The sequence below is a fragment of the Xiphophorus maculatus genome, chromosome 6, assembly GCF_002775205.1.
Source record: "Xiphophorus maculatus strain JP 163 A chromosome 6, X_maculatus-5.0-male, whole genome shotgun sequence".
NCBI classification, from domain to species: Eukaryota; Metazoa; Chordata; class Actinopteri; order Cyprinodontiformes; family Poeciliidae; genus Xiphophorus; species Xiphophorus maculatus.
The window spans coordinates 15,321,488-15,343,759 of record NC_036448.1 but is presented as its reverse complement, the minus strand read 5'-3'; the positions used below and the strand labels follow the sequence as shown (position 1 = coordinate 15,343,759).

Sequence of the window (22,272 nt, the reverse complement as noted above, 5' to 3'; positions counted from 1 at the left end):
GCTTTAAAAACTTCCTGTGCAAATTTCTTTACATAGGTTTAAGACACGCCAACACACAACTTGAAAGTCATTAAAATAATACTGAAATGTAAACTGAAAGCGAAAGATGTTTTCCTATACCAAGACAGGATCAGCTACAGAGGCAAGTTTAGCTGCTGAAGGTGTGTACTACAGTGTCACCTTGTGGCTGCTGCTACACACACGTGCACACACACACACACACACACACACAAGCTTGCATTTTTTTCCTATTATGACTTTGTATTGACTTCCATAAAATTTAGTAACTGCATTTATGTCCAACCATAATCCGTGTATTCTTAACCTTAGCCAAAACTTGTTAGATGTTAGATGAAATGCTGTCACTAGCATGCTGACTATGACTAGCATGTTGCCTAACATTGACTAAATTTAGTCAGTTTATCATTTTAGCAAAAAAGTTATCCCTCACGCCATCACTCTAATGTGGTCCAAGTAAATTAATTAATGTAATATGCAAATAGCAAAGTATCAGTTAATAGTAAATGAAAATCTGCTAAAATGCTAACATAAGCAAGAGGGCTATCACTAGGACGTTGACAATGTGTTAAATCTAACATGGAAGCTTTAGCTTGTAAGCTAAAATGCTATTGTTACCTAAACTGATAATTGTCAGGTTGGCCAACATGAATTCACTGTAGAAACCTTTGCTTTTAAGTCACAAATTGCTTAAAATGTAGTGAGATAAAAGTTCTGCAAGTATGAAACTAAATTGCTAGCTAGAATAAGATGTTAAAATAGGATCTTAACTAGCAACTTAGTCATTTCAATATGTTGAGGTTTAGTCTTCATATTAAAAAAAAAGTCTCATATCCTAATTTAAGATCATGGTTACAGTCTTCCTTTGTACCAGAGGTCCCTGCCTTTTCCTTCTGAAACACCAATTTATATGTTTAAAGGTGCAATAATATTACAATTTTACGTGTAAATCTAAAGTATTGCCTCACAAGAACCATCAATTATATTAGATCACAAACAGAAAATAGAATTAATATGAAGCCTTTTTTTTCCCTGCAGCATTTAGAATGAGTTTCAACTTTATGCAACCTAAATTTATCTGTTCAGCTTCTTTTCTCCCATAGGTTACAAACCCTTTTATTCTTTTAAAATACATGATGGGCTAAATAATTTGGTTTAAATTCTTACACTAGTCTATGAAAGTTGTTTGTTTTAGACTCACAAACTATCAGTTCTTTTTTGAAGCCTATTCGATGCGAACACTTGCATTGTTCGCATTAGGATAGAGTAAATTATGACAAAAACTTCATAAATGTTTTGCTTATTTTTATTCAGCATATACAGTCAGCTTGGCACTGTTAAAAGCATAGTCTAAACATGCACCAATCTTTAAGGTTGCCAGACAGGATCCATACAAGGAATTTTCTGTCTTCATGTGAAAAAAATTTTTTTCTTGTCATCTGGGTTGGTAAAAACCCAAACTTTGAGTTCCTGCTCAATTTATCTTGAGCAGAACCTATTGATATTCCTTACCAGGGTAAAACTGTGCATCCAGAGCTTACTTTATCATGCAATCTTTTCAGAGCATAAATTACAGATAACTGTCTGTGTTTAAAACAAGGAAGGAAGAAAAAAACAATGGAAAAATCTAAAAGTTCAACAGAATTCATCTGTCACTGGAGAATTACTCTTAGGCACATTAAACACACGTCCATCAAAACAGCAGGAACATGGAGGAAGAGTTAGGTTTTGTGAAGAACTTCAGAAACTGTAATACAAAAACGTAGATAAACAAGTTAAGGATTTAAATGCGTCAGCGTTGTTTTGACAAATACATTTTAAATTGAAAACAATCGAATGCAGTTAAGTAAGTTGGAAGAAGTCAGAATTAGCTTTGTATTAGTTGGAAGAAGGATTTGAACCCCCAGCGGGTTCTGGGTCCCGTGTTAAACCAAACCGCCAACCCTGAGGTTTGGACTTCTCCAAACAAATATGAAAAAGCTTAAATAAACAGAAGTAGTTCAAATATATGTCTAATTAGTGTGTCTAGCTCAGGGGTGGGCAGCTCCAGGCCTTGAGGGCTGGTCTCCTGCAAATTTTAGATGCATCTCTACTTCAACACACCTGAGTCAAATAATGTGGTTATTAGCAGGACTCTGGAGAACTTGACTGCACTTAGGAGGTGATTCAGCTATTGGATTCAAGGGTGTTGAATCAGGGAGACATCTAAGAGTTGCAGGACACCGGCCCTCGAGGACCAGGATTGCCCACCCCTGGTCTAGCTAGTAGTTAGCATTATATGTCTAAACCAGTTTCTCAATTCCCATTCACAGGAATCACTGCCTTGCTTATTTTAGATGTATCCATGTTCCAGAACACCTGATTGACAGCCACTCTTAACCACTATGCCACGTGACACCTGAAAACCTTATATTTCATGCAACCATCAGAATTCTATAACATATTTGTAGAAAAAAAATGGTCCACCATCCGGCGTCTCAGGGGGGGGGAAGCGGTGCAGCACCAACACTGTTTATAGTGGGGATGGTGTGCTGCTGACCTCTACTCGGGACGTTGTGGGCCGGTGGGCGGAGTACTTCGAAGACCTCCTCAATCCCACCAACATGCCTTCCACTGAGGAAGCGGAGCCTGGGGACTCTGGGTTGGGCTCTCCAATCTCTGGGGACGAGGTCACCGAGGTGGTTAAAAAGCTCCTCGGTGGCAAGGCCCCGGGGGTGGATGAGATCCGCCCGGAGTTCCTTAAGGCTCTGGATGTTGTGGGGTTGTGTTGGTTGACGCGACTCTGCAATGTCGCATGGACATCGGGGGCAGTTCCCCTGGATTGGCAGACTGGGGTGGTGGTCCCCCTGTTCAAAAAGGGGGACCGGAGGGTGTGCTCCAATTATAGAGGGGTCACACTCTTAAGCCTCCCTGGCAAGGTCTATTCAGGGGTCCTGGAGAGGAGGGTCCGTCGGATAGTCGAACCTCGGATCCAGGAAGAGCAGTGTGGTTTTCGTCCTGGTCGTGGAACACTGGACCAGCTCTACACCCTCGGCAGGGTCCTGGAGGGTGCATGGGAGTTCGCCCAACCAGTCTACATGTGTTTTGTGGACTTGGAGAAGGCGTTCGACCGTGTCCCTCGGGGAGCCCTGTGGGGGGTTCTCCGGGAGTATGGGGTACCGGGCCCTTTGATACGGGCTGTCAGGTCCCTGTATGACCGGTGTCAGAGTCTGGTCCGCATTGCCGGCAGTAAGTCGGGCTCGTTTCCGGTGAGAGTTGGACTCCGCCAGGGCTGCCCTTTGTCACCGATTCTGTTCATCACTTTCATGGACAGAATTTCTAGGCGCAGCCAAGGTGTTGAGGGGGTCCGATTTGGTGGCCTTAGGATCTCATCTCTGCTTTTCGCAGACGATGTGGTCCTTTTGGCTTCATCAGATCGTGATCTGCAGCTCTCGCTGGAGCGGTTCGCAGCCGAGTGTGAAGCGGCCGGGATGGGGATCAGTGCCTCCAAATCCGAGGCCATGGTCTTGAGCCGGAAAAGGGTAGAGTGCCTTCTCCGGGTCAGGGGGGGTGTCCTGCCCCAAGTGGAGGAGTTTAAGTATCTCGGGATCTTGTTCACGAATGGGGGAAGAAGGGAGCGGGAGATCGACAGGCGGATTGGCGCAGCGTCTGCTGTCAAGCGGGCGCTGTACCGGTCCGTCGTGGTGAAGAGAGAGCTGAGCCAAAAAGCGAAGCTCTCGATTTACCGGTCGATCTACGTTCCCACCCTCATCTATGGTCATGAGCTTTGGGTCATGACCGAAAGAACGAGATCGCGGATACAAGCGGCCGAAATGGGTTTTCTCCGTAGGGTGGCTGGGCTCTCCCTTAGAGATAGGGTGAGAAGCTCAGTCATCCGGGAGGGACTCAGAGTAGAGCCGCTGCTCCTTCACATCGAGAGGAGCCAGTTGAGGTGGCTCAGGCATCTGGTCAGGATGCCTCCTGGACGCCTCCCTGGTGAGGTGTTCCGGGCACGTCCCACCGGGAGGAGGCCCCGGGGAAGACCCAGGACACGCTGGAGGGACTATGTCTCTCGGCTGGCCTGGGAACGCCTCGGGATTCCCCCGGAGGAGCTAGAAGAAGTGGCTGGGGAGAGGGAAGTCTGGGCCTCCCTTCTGAAGCTGCTACCCCCGCGACCCGACCTCGGATAAGCGGAAGAAGATGGATGGATGGATGGATGGAAAAAAATGGTACAATTTAACTTGTTGAATTGAAATAAATATTGTCTGTTTAACAGCCCCAGCATAATAGCCGCCAATCCTTGGTATAATCTGGAGGGCTACATGCCACGAGGAGGGCTGAGAGCTCAGCGGCTTACGTTTTGGTAAAGACTTCTCTGCTGTCTGTAGCTGGCGAAGCGCTGGCTCTGAGAGAGAGATGAGGATCCTGATTTCACATCATAATCGGCAGGAGAGAGATGACTGAGGGGGGAAAGTCTGTGTAGGGTGTCTGCCAGCTCCAGCTCCCTGGCATCAACACCTAAACCGTGTTCAAGCTGTGAAAAGAGAAAACTCTGATAACACACAGCATGACGTGTGTCTCCATTAGTTTTTGGAGGCTGGTTAAATGTTTCTCAACATAAAAGGCTTAAGTTATTGATTTGGCTACTTATTGGCGCAGATGACTGTACGCAAAAATATGTACAAAATAATTTAGTCGGGTTTGGTTAAAATGTATGCATAAAAATAAAGGGCCTTCAAAACTACAGAGTACTATTCAAATTATTTTCAATTTCATTTCAAAGAAAAAGATTGTACTTTTTAGGGATGAAAGTTTGTACACATTTGATGTCAATTTTCTTTTTCTTTATTATAGTACCTCTATAATACTTAGTCTGAATGCAGGAGACAGACACCAGTCCACCACCGCAACACTATAAGGTTAAGCATAGATAAAATACATAGACTGATGTTGTCCAGAAGACCTTGCGACGCTACCAAGGATTTCAAATTTCTAAATGCAGAAATCAGTGATGTAGGAAAATGACTCAGCTTTAGAGTACATTCAGTGTCTGTTTATTTTTCTGCAGCCAGAAAAATAGAAAAAGTAAAACAAAGAACATTCATTCTGCTGAAGTGTAGTTTGTCATGCTTTGCACATTTACAGTACATGTTGATTCAATACAAAGTTTCTCTGAATTAGACATATTGCCACAATATATTTACAAAAACAACATTAAAACTGAACTATCTTTCGACTTAACACATTCATAAAAATAAAGCTTTCTGTGACATGGTTTCTGAGAACAATCTCATTTACAAAAGATGGAGATGAGTTCTGTTAAAATCCAGATGAAACACACAAGCAGCTCCACATGTTTGTGTGAAGCCTTCAAACTGGGGATGCACTGTAAAAATGTCTTTAAACCCCTAAAAATACATTTTTAATCTTATATTTCCATTACAAAAAAAAAGCACTCTGAAGTCATGCCGACCTCGAGAAACCAAACCAATGCTCCAAAAATGTTATGCTTCCTCTTCTTGTCTGATCTTCCAGAAATCCTTTCTTTCGAACAAGTTTTTTAATAACCCAACTAAATGAAAGACAGCCTCTGGCGCGTGGGGTTGAAAATGTCAGCTGTGTTTTTCTTTATTGCAGCAACATGCTGAAACTACAGCTTTCATTTGAAACCGTAAACTCAAAAGGACCACAGTGAAGTGGGGTGCGAGGGACGCAAAAAGGCACGAATAATTGGGCATTGAGCGATGTTATGTTGGCCCTGGCCATTATTCTCCTAATGACAGCAGTCGTCCAATCTCTGTGGGTAGAAATATAGCTTTACAACTGAAAGGAGTTGCTTTACAGATACTGAAGTATGAAATGTGACTTTAAATCTGATGAGAGCTACATGACTGTAACTAGTTAAAGCCCAGATCCATCAGAAAACACCCTCCACTTCCCCATATGGTATTCATCTGTATGTGTTTGCATATACTTTTATAATATATCTTTAATGCATCTGATCAGTGTTTAAACAAACTGGAAGAAAAAAAGAAAACTCATTCCTCAGTGCAAAAAACCCCAAAACAAAACAAAAAAAATCCACTTCACTCAGCTGCATCAGGCCTTTCAGAGCCGCTCTACAGTCCCGCTGATGGTGACGGTCTCCAGGACTTCCACACCGGCTTCACACGATCAACCTTTAACTGTACGTTCACTCACTTCCATTACAAAAGCTGATGCACCACAAACTCATTCAGTAAGATTCTCCTCCTTACAGGCATCTGCAAAGATAACAGCAGAGTAAAGTCATTAATCACTGCGTCAGGAATCTTTTTGTAAACAGTTAAAACTTGTTTTCACAAATTAAGAGTTCTGTAGGAATCGTGCAACAGGATGTCAAAACTATTATGCATTTAAATGTTAGACACACCAGTCAGGCAAAACATTAAAACCACTAGAGTAACATTGTCACAACGGTGGCTGACAGATGTGGCATGGATTAGATTTAACACGTGGTGGTCTGACTTCTCTCAGAACATCATCTGGATGCTGAAGACATTTTGAAATTTAGAAACTGGAATAAGCTTTTTGTTCCTTGTGTTTTTGGGGAAATTACTTGTTTGGTCCCTTTTTTTTGTTTGGGCAACATGTTTCTGCACAAATAAACAGGGTAGGGTTCTGCAAAACCAGGCCTTTGTGGAGAGAAGACATGATTGAGTTAAGCGACCCTGAATTTTATCAGCTGGGACTTTATTACCCAGAACACCTTAACCCTCCAACCCCCTGGGTTCATGTAAATTGGGCCTCGACTACAAGTGTTACTCCTTTGCAGCCAATGCCTAGCTAGAGTGTTGCAGTTTGTGTGTCGCTACATGATAATAAAACCCTGCGATTTTCAGCAATAAAACAATTAACTTCTATAATGTGGGTGAAGTCACTCCAAACTCTGACTGGTTTATGCATTTCATGAACTTTCTGATGGATTTGTAAGGAATTTAAGAGGAATTGAAGCTCAGATCAGGATTAAAACCTGGACTTCTGATTCTTTCACATCTGTTACTCTGTGAAACTGCATCACATTATATTTATATTCATTCTGCACATTCCTAAAGGATTATACTTTTCTTTATGTGTTTTGGAAGATAAATTTGCTAAAATATTCTAACAAGGTAGCAATATTATATTCCTTGGGCTCTGCTCCCTCTGGCTGCTGAGACAACCAAAAGCAGACATCTCATTTAAAATATGTTGAAAAATGCAACCAATCAGAAATGTTACAACCCTCCTTCAAAAAAACTCCACCCTAAAGCTTCAGGGCAATAAACATTACCACCCTGGGGCTGTTTTCAGCCAACCTAGTCAGTCTTTAACTGTGGCAGATGCAGTGTAAAGGCATATTTGGGGAGTGGGCTTTAAAATGGATTCTGAAAACTACCAACTACTACTTCGTAAAAAATATATGAGAGAAAGGGAAACATGGCTAGAGGTTTCCCAAATGTTGCTGGTTCTGGTATATGGAAATTAAAATCCAAACAACAATGAAAGACTCAATATGTTTCCACTAAACCCAAGATAAGAAAACAATGTTTATAGAGGAGTCAAATTTTAAAAACACAACCATAATAGATGAAAGATATTAATACATTTAAAAGGTAAGCAATAACACTGTACATTAGGTCTGATTACACCAAACCTTTCTCTCTTAGTGGAGGCCCAAACACTGCAGTAGGTTGTAAGAACAGTCGATGGATACCGTGTCAAATTTATGAATTAATGAGTGCCTGTGCGAAGGTTTTCTTCGAAGTGCATCCCACCAATTCGGATCTGTTGGGGGTTTAAGGCCCAGACCCAGAGCTGCCCTGTAGAGCTGGTTAAAACTCAGCTAGCTTGTTATTTTCTACCCAAGCACATCAATACCAAACATGCTTCACATCAAAGAGCCGTCTGCAATAAGCAAAACGCAGCCATGGACAGTACAAGCCAAAACCTCCAGGAGCTGAATTTTAAACACGAGGAATAGTTATTTACCAGGTGAAGAACTAGCAGAGCTCTTTCCTGCTGTATGTTTTAGTAAAGTGCAGAGAGTTGATTTCTGTGTAAACAAGCACTGGTGCAGAAAGTATAATCCAGAAGAGGACAAACATCATGCCTTCTGCGGGCTATGATCAGCCACGAGGTAAACAGGTGCTATTCCTACCTGGGGCAGGGTTAGAGGATTGGTGGGTAGGGGAAGCTCAGTGTCCGGGTCATTGAGAGAGAAGGGGGGGGGATTAGAGCTACCAATGCTGAGCATCTATACCTGCTGGGCTGAGCACCAGTGCCTGGAGGATGTCTGAAAGGGAAACGATGCCCTCGATACTGGAGCGCTCATCAACCACCACCAGCCGATGAACCTGGAAAAAACACGAGAGATGCAGCTGGAATCAGTCCTCAGGGTGTTCCTGAGTGGCTAAATGCACAAACAGGTCTTTGTGTCTCACTTCTGCTTTGACTATTCTGTCCACAATGGTCTCCATTGTTTCCATTTTGTGGCACTTAACAACTCCTTCGAAGTACTGCGAGCGATGTTTCAGAGCCTGCGTCACTGTGATGTCCAGGTTATTGTACGTCTTCTCTGCGGCCAAGTTCTGCACGCAGACACAATTACGACGCAAGAACAGAAGCGGGTCAGCATGGAGAACTATGTATTTCTTCAAAAACAAAATGTGTAAACTTACAATCACGTCAAACTTGGAATAAATATCCACAACTTTGCCTGCAAGACAAAAAAAACAAAACCAAAATTAAGGTAAAACCTTGAATTATTAATAACAGAAAGGGATTTTTTGTGATGGTTCATTGTGATTTTACCCGAGTCATCCACCACAGGCAAAGCAGACACCCGTCTCTCCACGAAGATGTTGAGGGCTTTAATAATAGGCGTGTCTGGGTGGATGAAAGCGATTTCATGGTACGTCCCGATGCCGAGCTCACCTAGAGTCTGCTTCATGAACGCTGGCTTTGGCATTTCACACACCTGGGAATTTTAAACACACACTTCAAAAATTTAGTTTCTTGAAAAGTCACTTTACTGCAACGTGAAAGGCATTGATACATGTTTCATATTATATATCTAAAGAGAGAGAGGGAAATAGAGAGGTCTCTGTTTAATGAATAACTAAGAAGAATTAACTCAATATTCTGATATGCCAGGATGAATCTAAAGACTTTTGATCAATTCCCACATTGACCACAAGGGGGAACCAAGCATATAAAAATGAGGAAAAACTTGAATGTTTACATTTCAACTAATTAGGCCTTACAGATTATAATCTTGTAAATTCATCTAAACATAATACGATGACTTAGAAAATTTCTGAACTCACAAACAGTTGGAGGAACTTTAGGATCCTCTTGTGTGTGAGAATATAAAGTGCATTCCCTGTAACAGGGTCGATGACAGGCAGGCGGTGAATTTTATTTTTGATGAGGGTGTACACTGCATCAAACAGACTGCAAAAGCGGAAAACAAAGAAACGTGTCATGAGAGCAACAATCAAGAGGTTCAGAATAAAAACAGTGTGTGACGTTTAACAGGATTTTAGAAAACCTTGCATCTGGTGATATGTTCACAAGAGGTTTAAACGTTGCTTGAAGATAAACCTCTGAGGAAAGAATGAGGCAAATACTGGATTATTAAACCCCACAAAGATCAGAAGTAAGCACTACTGTAAGCATGCGTTAACACTTAGAGATACTTGCCTCTCCATGTTTCAAGCTTGTGTTCCTCCAACTCATAAATTTGCACCTAAGAAAAACAAACCAATCTCAGTCTTAGAAAAAAGTAACCAAAAAGTAATATTTAAATATATGTTGAATAAACTCACCATTGGCGACTTATAGTATCTGTGCAGAATGATGATGAAATCTGTGATTGTCAGCATTCCTGCAGTGAAAACAGATCAAGTCAATAAACACCTCAGAGGAACGCCTGCAGGCATCATGCAGCTGGAAAGTGGGCGTGGTTTGTTCAGCACAGCGCTGGTTCCCCTTTTTGCTTTATTCTCACATTGACTTGACATTCATTATTCATCACAGGCAGCAGAGCTCAAACTCAATTCACAACTGGCTCCTCTTTTGATTCCGGAGAACAGGCAAAGATGCTTCTTTGACATTTCTACCCTCGATATAAATGAGTCATCTCTGCGCTTTAATAGCTTGGGATAGCTTTAATGTTCTCTACTCAATAAGGAGACATGCTCTGCCAGACATGACTGCTAACACACAGCACAGCCTCGTTGTTTATTTATGGAAAACCAGAACAGCAATGACATTTTCCGTGTCAGTAAAAGGACATAATTAAGAGATCACAATGAGGCGTAAATAAAATATAGGCCTAAAGGCATAAAACCATCTATCCTTTACATTTAACTACTGCACTCTACTGTCTGCATCCAACAAATTAAAAGAGCTAAACACACTGTATCCGTTGACGAGGCATGAACAAAAAGTAGAACATTTTTTTCTAATTTAATTTAATACCCTAAATCATTTAAACACAGTTTAATGCGAGTCTGTTGACACTAGGGCTGAAGAGATTCCTCGAGTGATTCGAGTACCTCGATTATTAAAATTCCTCGAGGAAAATTTATCTGCCTCGAAACTTCGCCAAATTCTATTAAAATTATTTAGAGCACCATGTTCCGGCCGGGTTATTACTTGCGTTGCGCAGCGCTCTCACTTCCGCCTGAGTTGTTGACGAAAGCTAAGCGTCAGCAGCATAACGTCCAGTTTTCAAGTTCGGCCTGGGAGGATTTTATTGATTGATGATAATGTCACGGTCGTTTTTCGGGGGACCAATAAGCATCCTTAAAATGACTGGCAGGATGCCTGGAGTACGGTAGTCTTTTCTCCTCCTGGAGCTGCTGCCTGGTGGCCGATTCAGAGCGAACAGCACGGGAGAGCGCTGCAGGTGTATTTATACAGGTGAGCGGATAGACTGTTCACTGTAGCCGGACGAACCGGAAAATTTATTTCATATCAGCCCGGTCTCAACAAATGGGTGGCGAAGCACATCGTGGCGGCATGTAGCTGGTAGATGTTTCTTTGTGTGACGAACAAAGGTGTCAAATCCCGTCGCTAACATAAACACAAAAGCGATAGATGTCTGGGCAAGGTGAGAGTTCATCTATTAAATTGAATGAAGATGAATACATAAACAAAAAGCTGAAGTATAGACATTTTTTATAAGCTTATTTGTGATCCTGCCTCTTTATTATTGAATTGAATATAATTTCAGATTTTTGTATAACTTTTCTTCAGGTTAACTTGGAAAGTGAGCTGCTATTGTTACAGGTTAATTTTCTAAACTACAGAAAAGTTATTGTTAGGGAAGCTCAACTGTGAAAAATTGGACTGATGTTGATATGCGATAGTAACACTGCTGTTATGTTAGGTTTACCAATGTTTTACTTTATCTTTTTTTTGTCCGATTACTCCATTAATCGCAAGAATAATCGATAGATTACTCGATTACTAAAATGCCGGTTTACAACAGCCCTAGTTGACACATTTCATTGTACTTACCCACAAAGCTTTGCTTCTCTGTGTCCCATAGAGGAGCAGCTCGCACACCGTTAGCCACCAAGGCAAAGAATGCCTTCTTAACCTGCCAAGAAATGATAAAGGTTAATTATCTAATATAAACACACTGCCAAACACACATATGCCACATGCTGGTCACTTCATCTCTTTGTCATTTTATTAGTTTCAGGTATGAAAAGAACCTGTTTTCAGGTTGAGCTCAAATGATGTAAAGCAATTTTGTTTAATCTCCTTCCAGCTCGAAGATTTGGTCATGTGACTAAATATCATTTAAAAACAGGAGGTTGTTCAGAATTATTTTAGTTTGTGAGGGATTATAATTCTTCTTTTCCAAACCAGCCTGGACCTATTTGAAAAAAGAATCTGCTCACTAAAAACAACAGACAATGGCTCTTCCACCCTTAACATCAGCAACTTCAATCAAGTGTTCAGAGTACTGGCATTGGGTCTGTTATCTCTTTCTGGAGGAATCCTGGTTCAGTTTTCTTTTCAGAATTGCTTGGTGGAAGATTTTTGAACAATCAAGTCCAGACTTTGATTATGTCGCTACAAACCCTTATGTTGAGCCACTAGAAATGGACTTGCTGCTCTGCAATGGATCATTGTTCTGCTTCACAACCCAAGGATGGTTGAGTTTAAGGTCACCAACTTGTGTAAGGACATTCAAGATTTTCTGCCAATTTCAGGAAAACAAACTAACCAAAAACTTATCTACCCATTCTGTTATTAAAGTAAAAAGAGCAACTGTTCAATGTAATAAACGTTTAATGTAAAAATGTGAGTGCATCATGACAAAATTAATCATAAAAACAAACAAAAAAATGGCAAATTAAATAGTCAAAGACTTGGGGCTGAAACATAGTTTTTGGTCTTGAGGACACAAGAATTGCGTTTTTTATGTCTTTGGGTTGATCTTCCAACACCTTCAGATAGGCAATCTCAACTCTCAGCGGTTAAAGATTGACAAGTCAATGAGGTCCTACTCTCCTTGGATTACTGTTTAACAGCTTCATGGCAATACAGCGAAACATTTAACAGAAAATGCTCTAAGGTCAACTCACTGCATTTTGTTGTACATTAACTAAACACGGAAGTCTGTTTTTATTCCCAAAACAAAACTTCAAAGCAATGGAAACCGAACTGGTATTTATGGGGCTTAGAGTATGCGTTTCAAGTCGGGAGAAAAATATACTAACTTGAAGCGCAGTGTCAAACACGACCAGCTTGGAGCTTGTGGGGACGATGTCGTAGCACTTGTGGGATTTCATAAAGCGCATGTAAATATCACTCTCGGGTTCAGCAGCTGAAAGAAAAATACTTTGTAAGTAAGGTAAAATCTCCTGAGGAATGCGTAATGACAGCTTGGAAACGACGCATGCACACACACACACACACACACACACACACAAACACACACAAAACAGCCATTACCAGCAAACGGACCACTTACAGCCACTTCCCTGCTCCGGCTTACTGATAATTACCCACTGCTTTAAATGTCAACAACAAACAAACAGTGGAAAATCTTGGGAAGAAAAAGTCCTTGTGTGGGGTCTCAGTGTCTTAGCAGTGAGAGCGAGCAACATTAAAATTGTTTTTCAATATTTGATGATCTCACATAAAGCTACTAAAGTGAATAAATGACAGAAGTTAACATTTTTTAATGAAGGTTTTTTCATTTTACGAGATTGTAAGACATTTTGTCAAAGTTAAGACTTTTCTATTTCATGAAAAAATTTTAAATGTAAGCAGTCCTATAATATACTCCCTTATTTGTATTACTTCAGTTCAGTAATACATTCTTCCTAGCTCCTTTGACGGTGCTTAAATTCTATTTTAAAAATGGTACTAGTCAAGCTTTTTCTGTAACAACAAAACTGTAGATATAACTTGATGGTCACATGTAGAATGTTTTACAGCTGGGTTTCTTCTTGTTTTGCTACTTTTGTTGTATATCAGCTTAAATATATCACTTGAAAGATAAGCTTACAAACACCTGTGCCTATTGTGACATAATAAGGCATATAGCATCTGATTAGTGTTACTTTTATTATGTACATTTGCATTTTTCTTGTTTTCATATCAAACTCTTCATTCTTAAGAGATTACTTGTATTGTGCATGGCTGCAGCTAAAGGCTTTAGCCATATGATGTGAGAATCCTGCATGGATGCTGGGAAAATCTGACATTGCCAGGGAAGAATAGGGGAGACAGAAATGCCCAGGCTTGATGTAGGACTGCTGCATCCACTGCTATTTCTGCTGAAAATAATCAACCCGACTCAAGCCTGACTTAGTTAGGTCAGGCTTGAGTTAGGTTGACTGTGCTTAATCTCTCCTTAAGTACATTTATATTCAATAAATTAGAATATGAGCTCTGATGAGACTCGTTCTGTTGATTTAAAAGCAGCCTTCGGAAATCTTTCACCAGGTATTAAACTTTTTTTTTTTTTAACTAAGGATACATTTCTGTATTAAAATGTTTTTCTTTTATTGTTCTGATGTAATAATCTAATTCAAAAGGTTATGTTTTCATCAAATGTGGACAAAAAGCCATAATTAGATGACTTTACAGAAATAAAGGCTTTCAAACATTTGGTGTTTAATTCATCTATATAAAAGTGTTTCACTTAGTGATAAAGATCCTGGGGAAAAAAAAGACTTTTCAATAGTATTCTAATTTATTGAATGTGTCTGAAGTTTGTGTAAGCTAAATAATTGTTCAAACTGCATGCATTGCCCCTGTCCTGTCAAATCTTCTAACCCACCAAGCCATGACTCATACTTGCAAGGGTTAACACCTTGCAGCTCAAATCTTTCAGAACGAAGTGGAAATAAGTCCAGTCATTCATCCGCTTTAGTGTTTACCAATACCAGCTGATCTTAATTCTGCCTCTAGTGATGTCATTGGCACACATAAGAACTTGGTGTTATTTCCATGTTGGTTTTGTAAAATCTTGTAAGTGAACGCCGTATGTTTTCTTACCCAGATGCGTTTGTATTGGAAGTCTAAATCTGTACATAAAATAACTAGTTAGTATCTTTAAAACTTCAACGTACAGTGTAAAAAATATATCGTAAACAATTCTGAACAGACGATTTACAATATTATTCGCGTTAAGATCCTTTCCTTTTAAGCCTGGACCAACACATGAAACTGGAAACAACTGCAATACCTGCCAGATCCCAACACTTTCGCACCGCGTTAAAGCAAAGATTTACGGCGTTAAATGGAGAGCAGCGCAGGCTCAGCGAGACACTCACCATCATCATCTAGTTCAAGTTTCTCCAGCATACCTTCGAATAAGCCGTAGACCTGTGGGAGAAAACAGGAAAGAAGTTGGGAGTGAGGAGCGCGGCAGCGGCTCAGCGCACAGCCAAAAAACTTTGCAGTAAATTGGTAGTGAGCAGCAGGCTGACGCCGACTCTCCCTCCCTGCAGCTTATGGTAGATCAAACCGACTGAGGAAAAAAAAAAAAGCTCCCAGCAAGAGCAAGACAGCTGAGAGGCGTCTATTGCCTCAAAGATACCCCCAAGTGTGCCAAGTACAAGCAGACAGCCTGGCAAAAACATACATCTTCAGCGGCGCATAATGTTTTGAGCAAACACACCCCCTCTTGAACAACACGCAGTGGATCGGTCCTGATCTATTTGGTGCAGCGGGGAGCGGGTGCGGGGCCGCTACTGTTTACAGAGACGCGTGTAAATTAAACGCCGACACAACAAACGATCTTTAGACGTCGTCCAACGCGTAAAAAGTCAAAGGGAGCTCACCAAATGGAAACGAGCGAAGGACGAGGCGGGTGGAAAAAGCAGGAAGCTCCGCGCTCTGACGACACGCCCCTCCATGCACGACAACCTGGCTGCCTCACCATATTAGGAAATCCTTCCCGTTGCCTAGCAGCAAGAAGCTGGGGATGCCTCATCAAGCGTTCATTACTTGAAACAAACACGACCTAGATCTACGAAACATCTTCCCGATAGCATAGTTATGACATCGTGTAATACAAAGTGGGTTAATTAGATCTCTTCCAGGTCCCAGCTGGATATATGCTGCGTCATGCTGCGAGATTAGCATAGGCAAAGTCTGCTTGTTAATGCACGTTTTTCCACCCTATGTGCTGCCAAGCACTTTCACAACAACTCTCTGCAGCAGGAGGGAGAGGGGAGCTACCACACCTGCTTTGGGATGCTCCACAGTCTCCCCAGCGGTGCTCTGTACTGATGACACAGCACTTCTCCAGCCAAAATCTCCCCCTGCACTGTCATAAATCAGATCCCGCTGCACCACGCCAGGCATGTGGCCTGCTTTGTACTACAGCAAGCCTCTAGGAGGCACACACCCATTCAGCGAATTGCACCTAAAGTTTAAAATGACGAAAGGTGAATTATAACATAACATTAAGATTTTTTGAGGCAGCAGAGAGGAACCACAAGTCTTTAGGCGTTAGAATAGAATAGAATAGAATAGAATAGAATAGAATTACTTTATTCATCCCAGCAGGGAAATTACTTCGCAGTTACAGCAGCATAGAGACAAGACACACAACAACCAGCACTGAGTAGCAATTGTAGACAAAATAAAAATAAAAATAAAATATAACATGCTGTCAATATAAAAAGCAGCTTAGAGCAGTCCTTGCAAAGATTCAAAAAATGCAGAAACAGTATGTATATGTAAATATATGTACAGCAAGTGTGCCACAGTGCAGTTGTGCAAAATTGGACTGATTAGTGCAGAACAATGATTTAGCTTTTATTGTACAGTGAGATGGCATGTGGCAGGAAGGATTTCCTGTATCTGTCCCTACGACAGCGGAGCTGGAGCAGCCTATGTGAGAAGGTGCTCCGCTGTCTGTCCACTATGTGGTGGAGAGGGCGCTGTTTCTCCTCTCCACCACAGTTAGTAGTTAAATATTGATTCACCTTGGTTGGCTGGAATCCACCATCACTACAGGCGGATGGGTTGAGACAAATTTTTAGATAATTATTTATTCTAAAGCCACAAGAGTTATCAGTAATTCCTCTTTAGCCAAAGGAGATAAGATATGAAATACTGTGTCAAACTGCCGGAATCTGATTATACCTTAAAGCTAACTCAGCCTGAGAAAAGAAGAGAGCACATTGTAACTGTTTTAAAGCCTTGGACGTTTTCACATGTAGTCACGCTGAACATGTAGTTCTGACAACATGCCGTCAGTTTTATGACATAGAAAACCCCAAAGTATTCCAATAAATGCAAAAATAAAAATAAAAAACATCTGTATTCAGGAACCCTTTTGCAAGAATTACAACCACAAAAACCTTTGGGGTATGTTTCTACCAATTCTTTGTGAAATAGATTTAATGCAGAATATCTCTGAATATGTACTTTCAGCCAGTCTAACACATTACGATTGGCTGCATGTCTCAGACTAACTGGTTTTATTGCTGTATTATTCTGAGTTTAACTATCCATCTTTCAGTCAACTATGACTTCCTTCCTAGACTATGCTGAGGAAAGGTATGCCCACAGCATGAAGCTGACACCAACATATGTCAGCATAGGGCTGATGTGTTCAGCGTGATGTTCAGCATTAGTTTTGCTCGTAAGAACAAAGCCCCTTCTACCACAGGTATACTGTGTCCCCTTCATAGCTAGGGAAAAACTAAGCGGAACATCTCATGACTGTTTGTCATGCCATGACAAACAGTCACAAGGTGTCCTGTTTGTCAACAGATGCCTCTCGCTTGAACTGCTCTCAAGTAACAGAGCTTGAGATTTGCATTGGCGGATTTCACCGCCACCACTGACCAAATAAACTTTTATGAGTCTGAGGAAAGAAGCGCATGAGTCATAGACAGGAAGCATTTAAGGCTGCTGTTGTGTATCCAAAAGGGAAAACAGTTAGAGTAAACATCCCATGACCCATGTAGGATAATTACTGCATTTATCTCGAGCTGATTTCCCCAAAACTTACAAAAGAGTCCTTGCCATCTGATTTTAGTTTTGGCCTTTGGGTGTCACAGATAATTACAAAATAATTCTGCTTCATAGAACAGATAAAAGACAGACTTTGTGAAGTATTAATTTTACTTCACAAAGTCATTAGTCATTAGCATGACTCACATGTTGTGAGGTAGAGATGGGTGGCACAGGACTGGTTGATGGGATCGGGGGCTTGGTGTAGGGAAGGCTAAGGCGCTGTCCTGTGTCCGGGGGCGTGAAGAGGAAGCGGGCTCGGATACCGGGCTCCAGGCGTTCTGGGCTGGGGCCGCTTTGCTGCTGGGCCCCCTGGCTGAACACAGGTTGGCTCAATGCCTGGGTTGGAGTGGTGGGAGGTGTGGCGTGCCCAGAAGCTGCAGAGAGAGATAAGGTTCACAACAGATAAGTCATCTTATCTTTTCTTTCTTTACATTTGTACCCATTTTATTCCATTAAACAAGGCTGGCTGACAATGTAGACATGCATTGCAGAGGTGCTTCCATCATGACCAGGAAGGCCATCAATTATCTAAATACTATACCTAAGAATTACTGCACCGATTTATCGACTAACTGATTTACCTCAATTTTGGGTTCCACATGCTTCACTTGCATGTGAAGCCGATATTATCCACCAATCTTATCTACCTCAGCAAAGGTCTAAAATAAACCACTCTCCTCTTCTGCTTTGAGAGAGGTTTGACTGACAGAACAACCTACCAGGTTATTTCTACACATTTGCAGTTAACAATAGTCACCCTGCTATTGCTAACACAGCGATTTTCTTGCTATATTTAGTGACATTTCAGACCAAAAATTTAGGTTTTGGCCAGAAAACAGCAATCGGTGCTCCCCTCTGCCTATAAGATTGAAGAAAGACCTAATGAATAATTTCAACCAAAACAGGAAGAATATAAATAAGCAATGCAGTAATAAGGTTTCTGAAGTAAACATGATTGGACACAACCTCTGTACCCCTGACATCATGTTCACGTAAACTAGATGTTTAAAAGAAAGGGGCACCTCATTTCTGTGTATGGAATTGTTCCAAATTGCATAAATATCAGAAGACAGTTCAAAGGCAAAGAAGGCTGAATATTGCTCATGGATGAATTAAAGCAACAATGCAGGTGAGCAGCAAGTGGCTCTGCTGAGATGTCACTCAACTTTCTGTAAGTATAGTAGGAATAGCACTCTGTGAATGGCCATTTTCTTAAGGCTTACCGTCCTTGAGGAAGGTGTCAATATCAGTTGGACATTTGTTCAGGCAGCAGTTTTTCCCCATTACTGTGTAGGTTACAACATGGGCATTACAAAAAAAATTCTACCTTGAAAAGAGCAAATCATGCTTTCTAACAGTTCCATCATCTGCTTTCATTATCTGTAAACCAAAAATAATCAGAAGGAACCGACATAAACGCTTGCAGGCTCAGAATGGACTTCGGTAAAAATGAGTCTTTTTTTATAAATCAAGCTACCCTCACAATCTTCTGCAAAAGCAAGTCATAAAATCTCTACTTGACCACAAGTTGGCGCTATTGGTGTATTTTCTTTCTCTGCAATATTTGACAACTGTTCTGATTAAGTTTTGCTTTTTTCTTACAGAACCAATAAATTTTACATAAGCTTTAACTAAGTCTGAACAATTTAAATGTCTACTTTGGTCAACCTATCTGCTTAAAACAAATGTTAAACTATTTTTTTTTTTAGTTTTTAGTAAAATCTTTTTTTCCCCCAAGTTTTTTAAGATCTCCTTTATATACCTTTTTCTCCTGAGTCGCCATGTATCCACAGCTGATTTTTCATACCTCAGTCTAATTCAGCAGAACTCAAACATTGTTAAATAAAAATATTTATGTTTTTTAAATACAGTTTTAATTAGGCTTTGGATGACAGATCTGGGTCAATATTAACTTTCTATTTTAAAACGCTACTAATTTTTTATCAATACTAAAATTCTTTTCGGTTTGGAAAATAACATTGTGCCACAACTATAATTGTTGTCTAAATGATTTTAGCAGAAATAAAATGTTTATAATGTGCCTTAGCAAACTGATTACCTGCAATGTTTTTCTTTAAGACATCAACACTACAGTGTACTAGCAGCTGTTGAAACCTGCATCCTCCTGATTGTTTTCATGAAAAATCTGCTTTTGGGAGTTCAAAGGTCAGGTCATAAACAAATGCAAGCGAGTGATGTAACAAAAAAGCGATCAACAATGGATTAACTGAGCATAAATCACGACAGGGGGAGATGCTGCCTCCTGTTGTTGAGAGAGCGACTTTAAATTCCCATGTAACGGTCAGCTGTCTGTGACGCAGCGGCTTCGTCAGATTGGGGACGTTTATCACATGACAGCCTGCATGCTCTTTCACGTCAGGCCTGGCAAGCCTGCGTGGGGCGACATGCGACCCTCACGTTGCTACGGGTGCTCCCCCGTGACATATTTCTGAGACCAGACAATAAGCTGCGACGTGGGCTACATGGTTCACATTACAATCTCTTAGCCCTGAATTTTGAAGGAAACCGTTTTAATGAAGAAGGGGAGTTTAGTTTTATTTAATTATGACAGATATACACGCTTTAAACACTTGGATATTAGTGAGTTTAGGCAACATCTTAAGTTTCTGTACCGTAAAAGAGAGCGGCTTAAAATAATATTTAGACACAAACTTAAACATCATAATATTAAGTCGTGAAACATTTTAGTTAAAGCAGACCCTGATTATTTTCCCCTCTAACACTATCTCTTGACATTTAGTTGGCGCTCAGCAGGCCTCTTTGGTGTGCCCAGCTTCCGCTGTGCAGCCGTCTTTTTTTAGCCACGCTGCTGAGGCACATTCCACAGGAGCAGATAACAGCGGGCCTGCGAGCCCTCTCATCTGTCTGGGTAATAGAGGACAGTTAGGCACCAGCCGGGAAATGGGACATGGATGCATTGCTGCAAAGAATTCATCCTGAACCAAAGCAAAAAAAACCCATCTAATTTAACTATAAAGTTATCAAAGGGGAGATCAATTCCGACACAACTGTATAGAAAAACAAAAGAAGACCCGATAATGATTTTTAAGGTTGAAAAATAAAAAAAAATTAAATCAAACCAAGGTGTTATGCGTTAATGTTGGCTGTTAATTAGGTAGACTAACAGCAAAGTCTACCTAATACAGATGAGCACATTATTTCAGCTTCTCAAACATATGGAAAGTTGATTATATTAATGAGGGAAAAAAATGTTTGGATGCTTAGATGGACTAGAAAAGGTCCTTAAACGAGATTATAATCATTCTGGCAGCAATTTACTGTTCTGCCACAATTATTTTAGTAAAGCAAATCAAATAGAAAAAATTCTCAAATCATTTTCTTACAAAATAATATTCCTGAGCTATTTTGACAATAAACAGTACAAAAATTGCAATCGAAAAAGCAAATTATCTCTGAACAAAACTATTAATGAATGTTATTGTCTTAAAGTCTTTCGCAGCTCCAATTTAAATCACAAAATCCAACTTGGTTGCAGTTTTGCATTGGTCTGTACCCAGGCTGTATTAACACATTTTAAAGCAACGATGTGTTAGTGTAACACCAATAAAAGTGGATCCTCTCAGCCCTTGAACAGTCCTGACTCTTGGAGCAATATGAAACTTACCATCTGAACACAGTCCAGTACTGAGGCAACTAAAGTTGCCTTCAGTCGTTTATCTGTGACTCAGTGAGCAAACTTCTGCAGCAATGTTGCACTATGAATCTCAGCTGTTCTATGCACTAGTTAAAACTGGGGCAAAGACAGGAGGGTTTCCTGTGGCTTATTTACTAATAATTTATAGTCATATGTCAGCTACACTAAATCACTTCCCCATATTAGAATAAACATAAATATAAAAACAGTATCATAACCAGATTTTAAATAATCACTTAAAAAGCCAAAACAGCATTACTAAGAAGTACCAAGATGCTTTCTGATAGGCCACAATTAATTTTCACATGCAGAAGATGAAATCCCAAAGGATGCTGGCTAACAATAGGAGGTTCTGATTCTGCAGTGCCGGGGCTCTGGATCAAAGGACTGAAGTGGTGTCGAGTCAAGAAGACAATATTTCTTGTCTTCTGCACACTGCAAAGGTGTAGTGAAAGCCCAGATTGCTTTGATAGGTGCCTTCAGGTCATCTGCTTTACTGACTCTCTTGTCTCTCATCTTCCTAATGATAACCGCCTATAGATCTTCTATGGGTCTCAGATTAGAGGAGTTTTGCTGGCCAATCAAGAACAGGAACACACTGGCTATTGAACCAGCTTCCGGTACCTTTGGCAGTGTGGACAGGTGTCAACTCTTGCTGGAAAATAAAATTAGCAACTACTTATGGCTTATCATCAGATGAAAGTGTGAAGTTCTCTAGAATTTCCTAGTAGACAGCTGCATTGACTGCAGACTTCAGAAAACACAGTGGACCAACACCAGCAGATGACATGGCATTCTAAACCATCATAGATTGTGCAAACATCTCACTGGACTTTACGCAATGTGGATTCTGTGCCTCTCTCCTCCTGGCTGAGCCAAAATAAAGCAAGAAACTAGTCTCTCAAAATAAGGGAGGCTTTTCTGACTTTCCACACAGCTGTTCCATTGTTCTATTATGTTAAAGTAATCTGCAGCTGTGTCAGATTCTCTGATAATAGAAAAAGAACAACAGATCACAACGGATAAACATTTTGTTTTCTTTTAATTAAGTCCATGAAAAATCCTTCTAA

General features: G+C 40.7%; 1 protein-coding gene across 4 annotated transcripts in view; it reads right to left on the bottom strand.

Annotated features, from left to right (window-relative positions):
• Nucleotides 1-4,910: 4,910 nt before the first annotated feature.
• LOC102222841 (5'-AMP-activated protein kinase subunit gamma-2-like) overlaps nt 4,911-22,272 on the bottom strand; it is a 31,332-nt gene continuing 13,970 nt past the window's right edge. For 2 of the 4 annotated variants that reach the window (XM_023335481.1, XM_023335482.1), the window contains 13 exons: nt 17,671-17,900; nt 14,826-14,877; nt 12,759-12,865; nt 11,545-11,626; nt 9,846-9,904; nt 9,721-9,766; nt 9,569-9,623; nt 9,345-9,471; nt 8,830-8,995; nt 8,697-8,734; nt 8,460-8,606; nt 8,279-8,372; nt 4,917-6,260 (listed from right to left, as the gene is read on the bottom strand). In XM_023335481.1, the coding sequence (XP_023191249.1) occupies nt 6,229-6,260; nt 8,279-8,372; nt 8,460-8,606; nt 8,697-8,734; nt 8,830-8,995; nt 9,345-9,471; nt 9,569-9,623; nt 9,721-9,766; nt 9,846-9,904; nt 11,545-11,626; nt 12,759-12,865; nt 14,826-14,877; nt 17,671-17,900 (1,235 nt within the window). In that variant the 3' untranslated portion in view covers nt 4,917-6,228. Of the gene's footprint in view, nt 6,261-8,278; nt 8,373-8,459; nt 8,607-8,696; nt 8,735-8,829; nt 8,996-9,344; nt 9,472-9,568; nt 9,624-9,720; nt 9,767-9,845; nt 9,905-11,544; nt 11,627-12,758; nt 12,866-14,825; nt 14,878-15,335; nt 16,032-17,670; nt 17,901-22,272 lie in introns of those variants that run through there. The other 2 variants (XM_005796096.3, XM_023335483.1) reach the window with 2 other exon arrangements.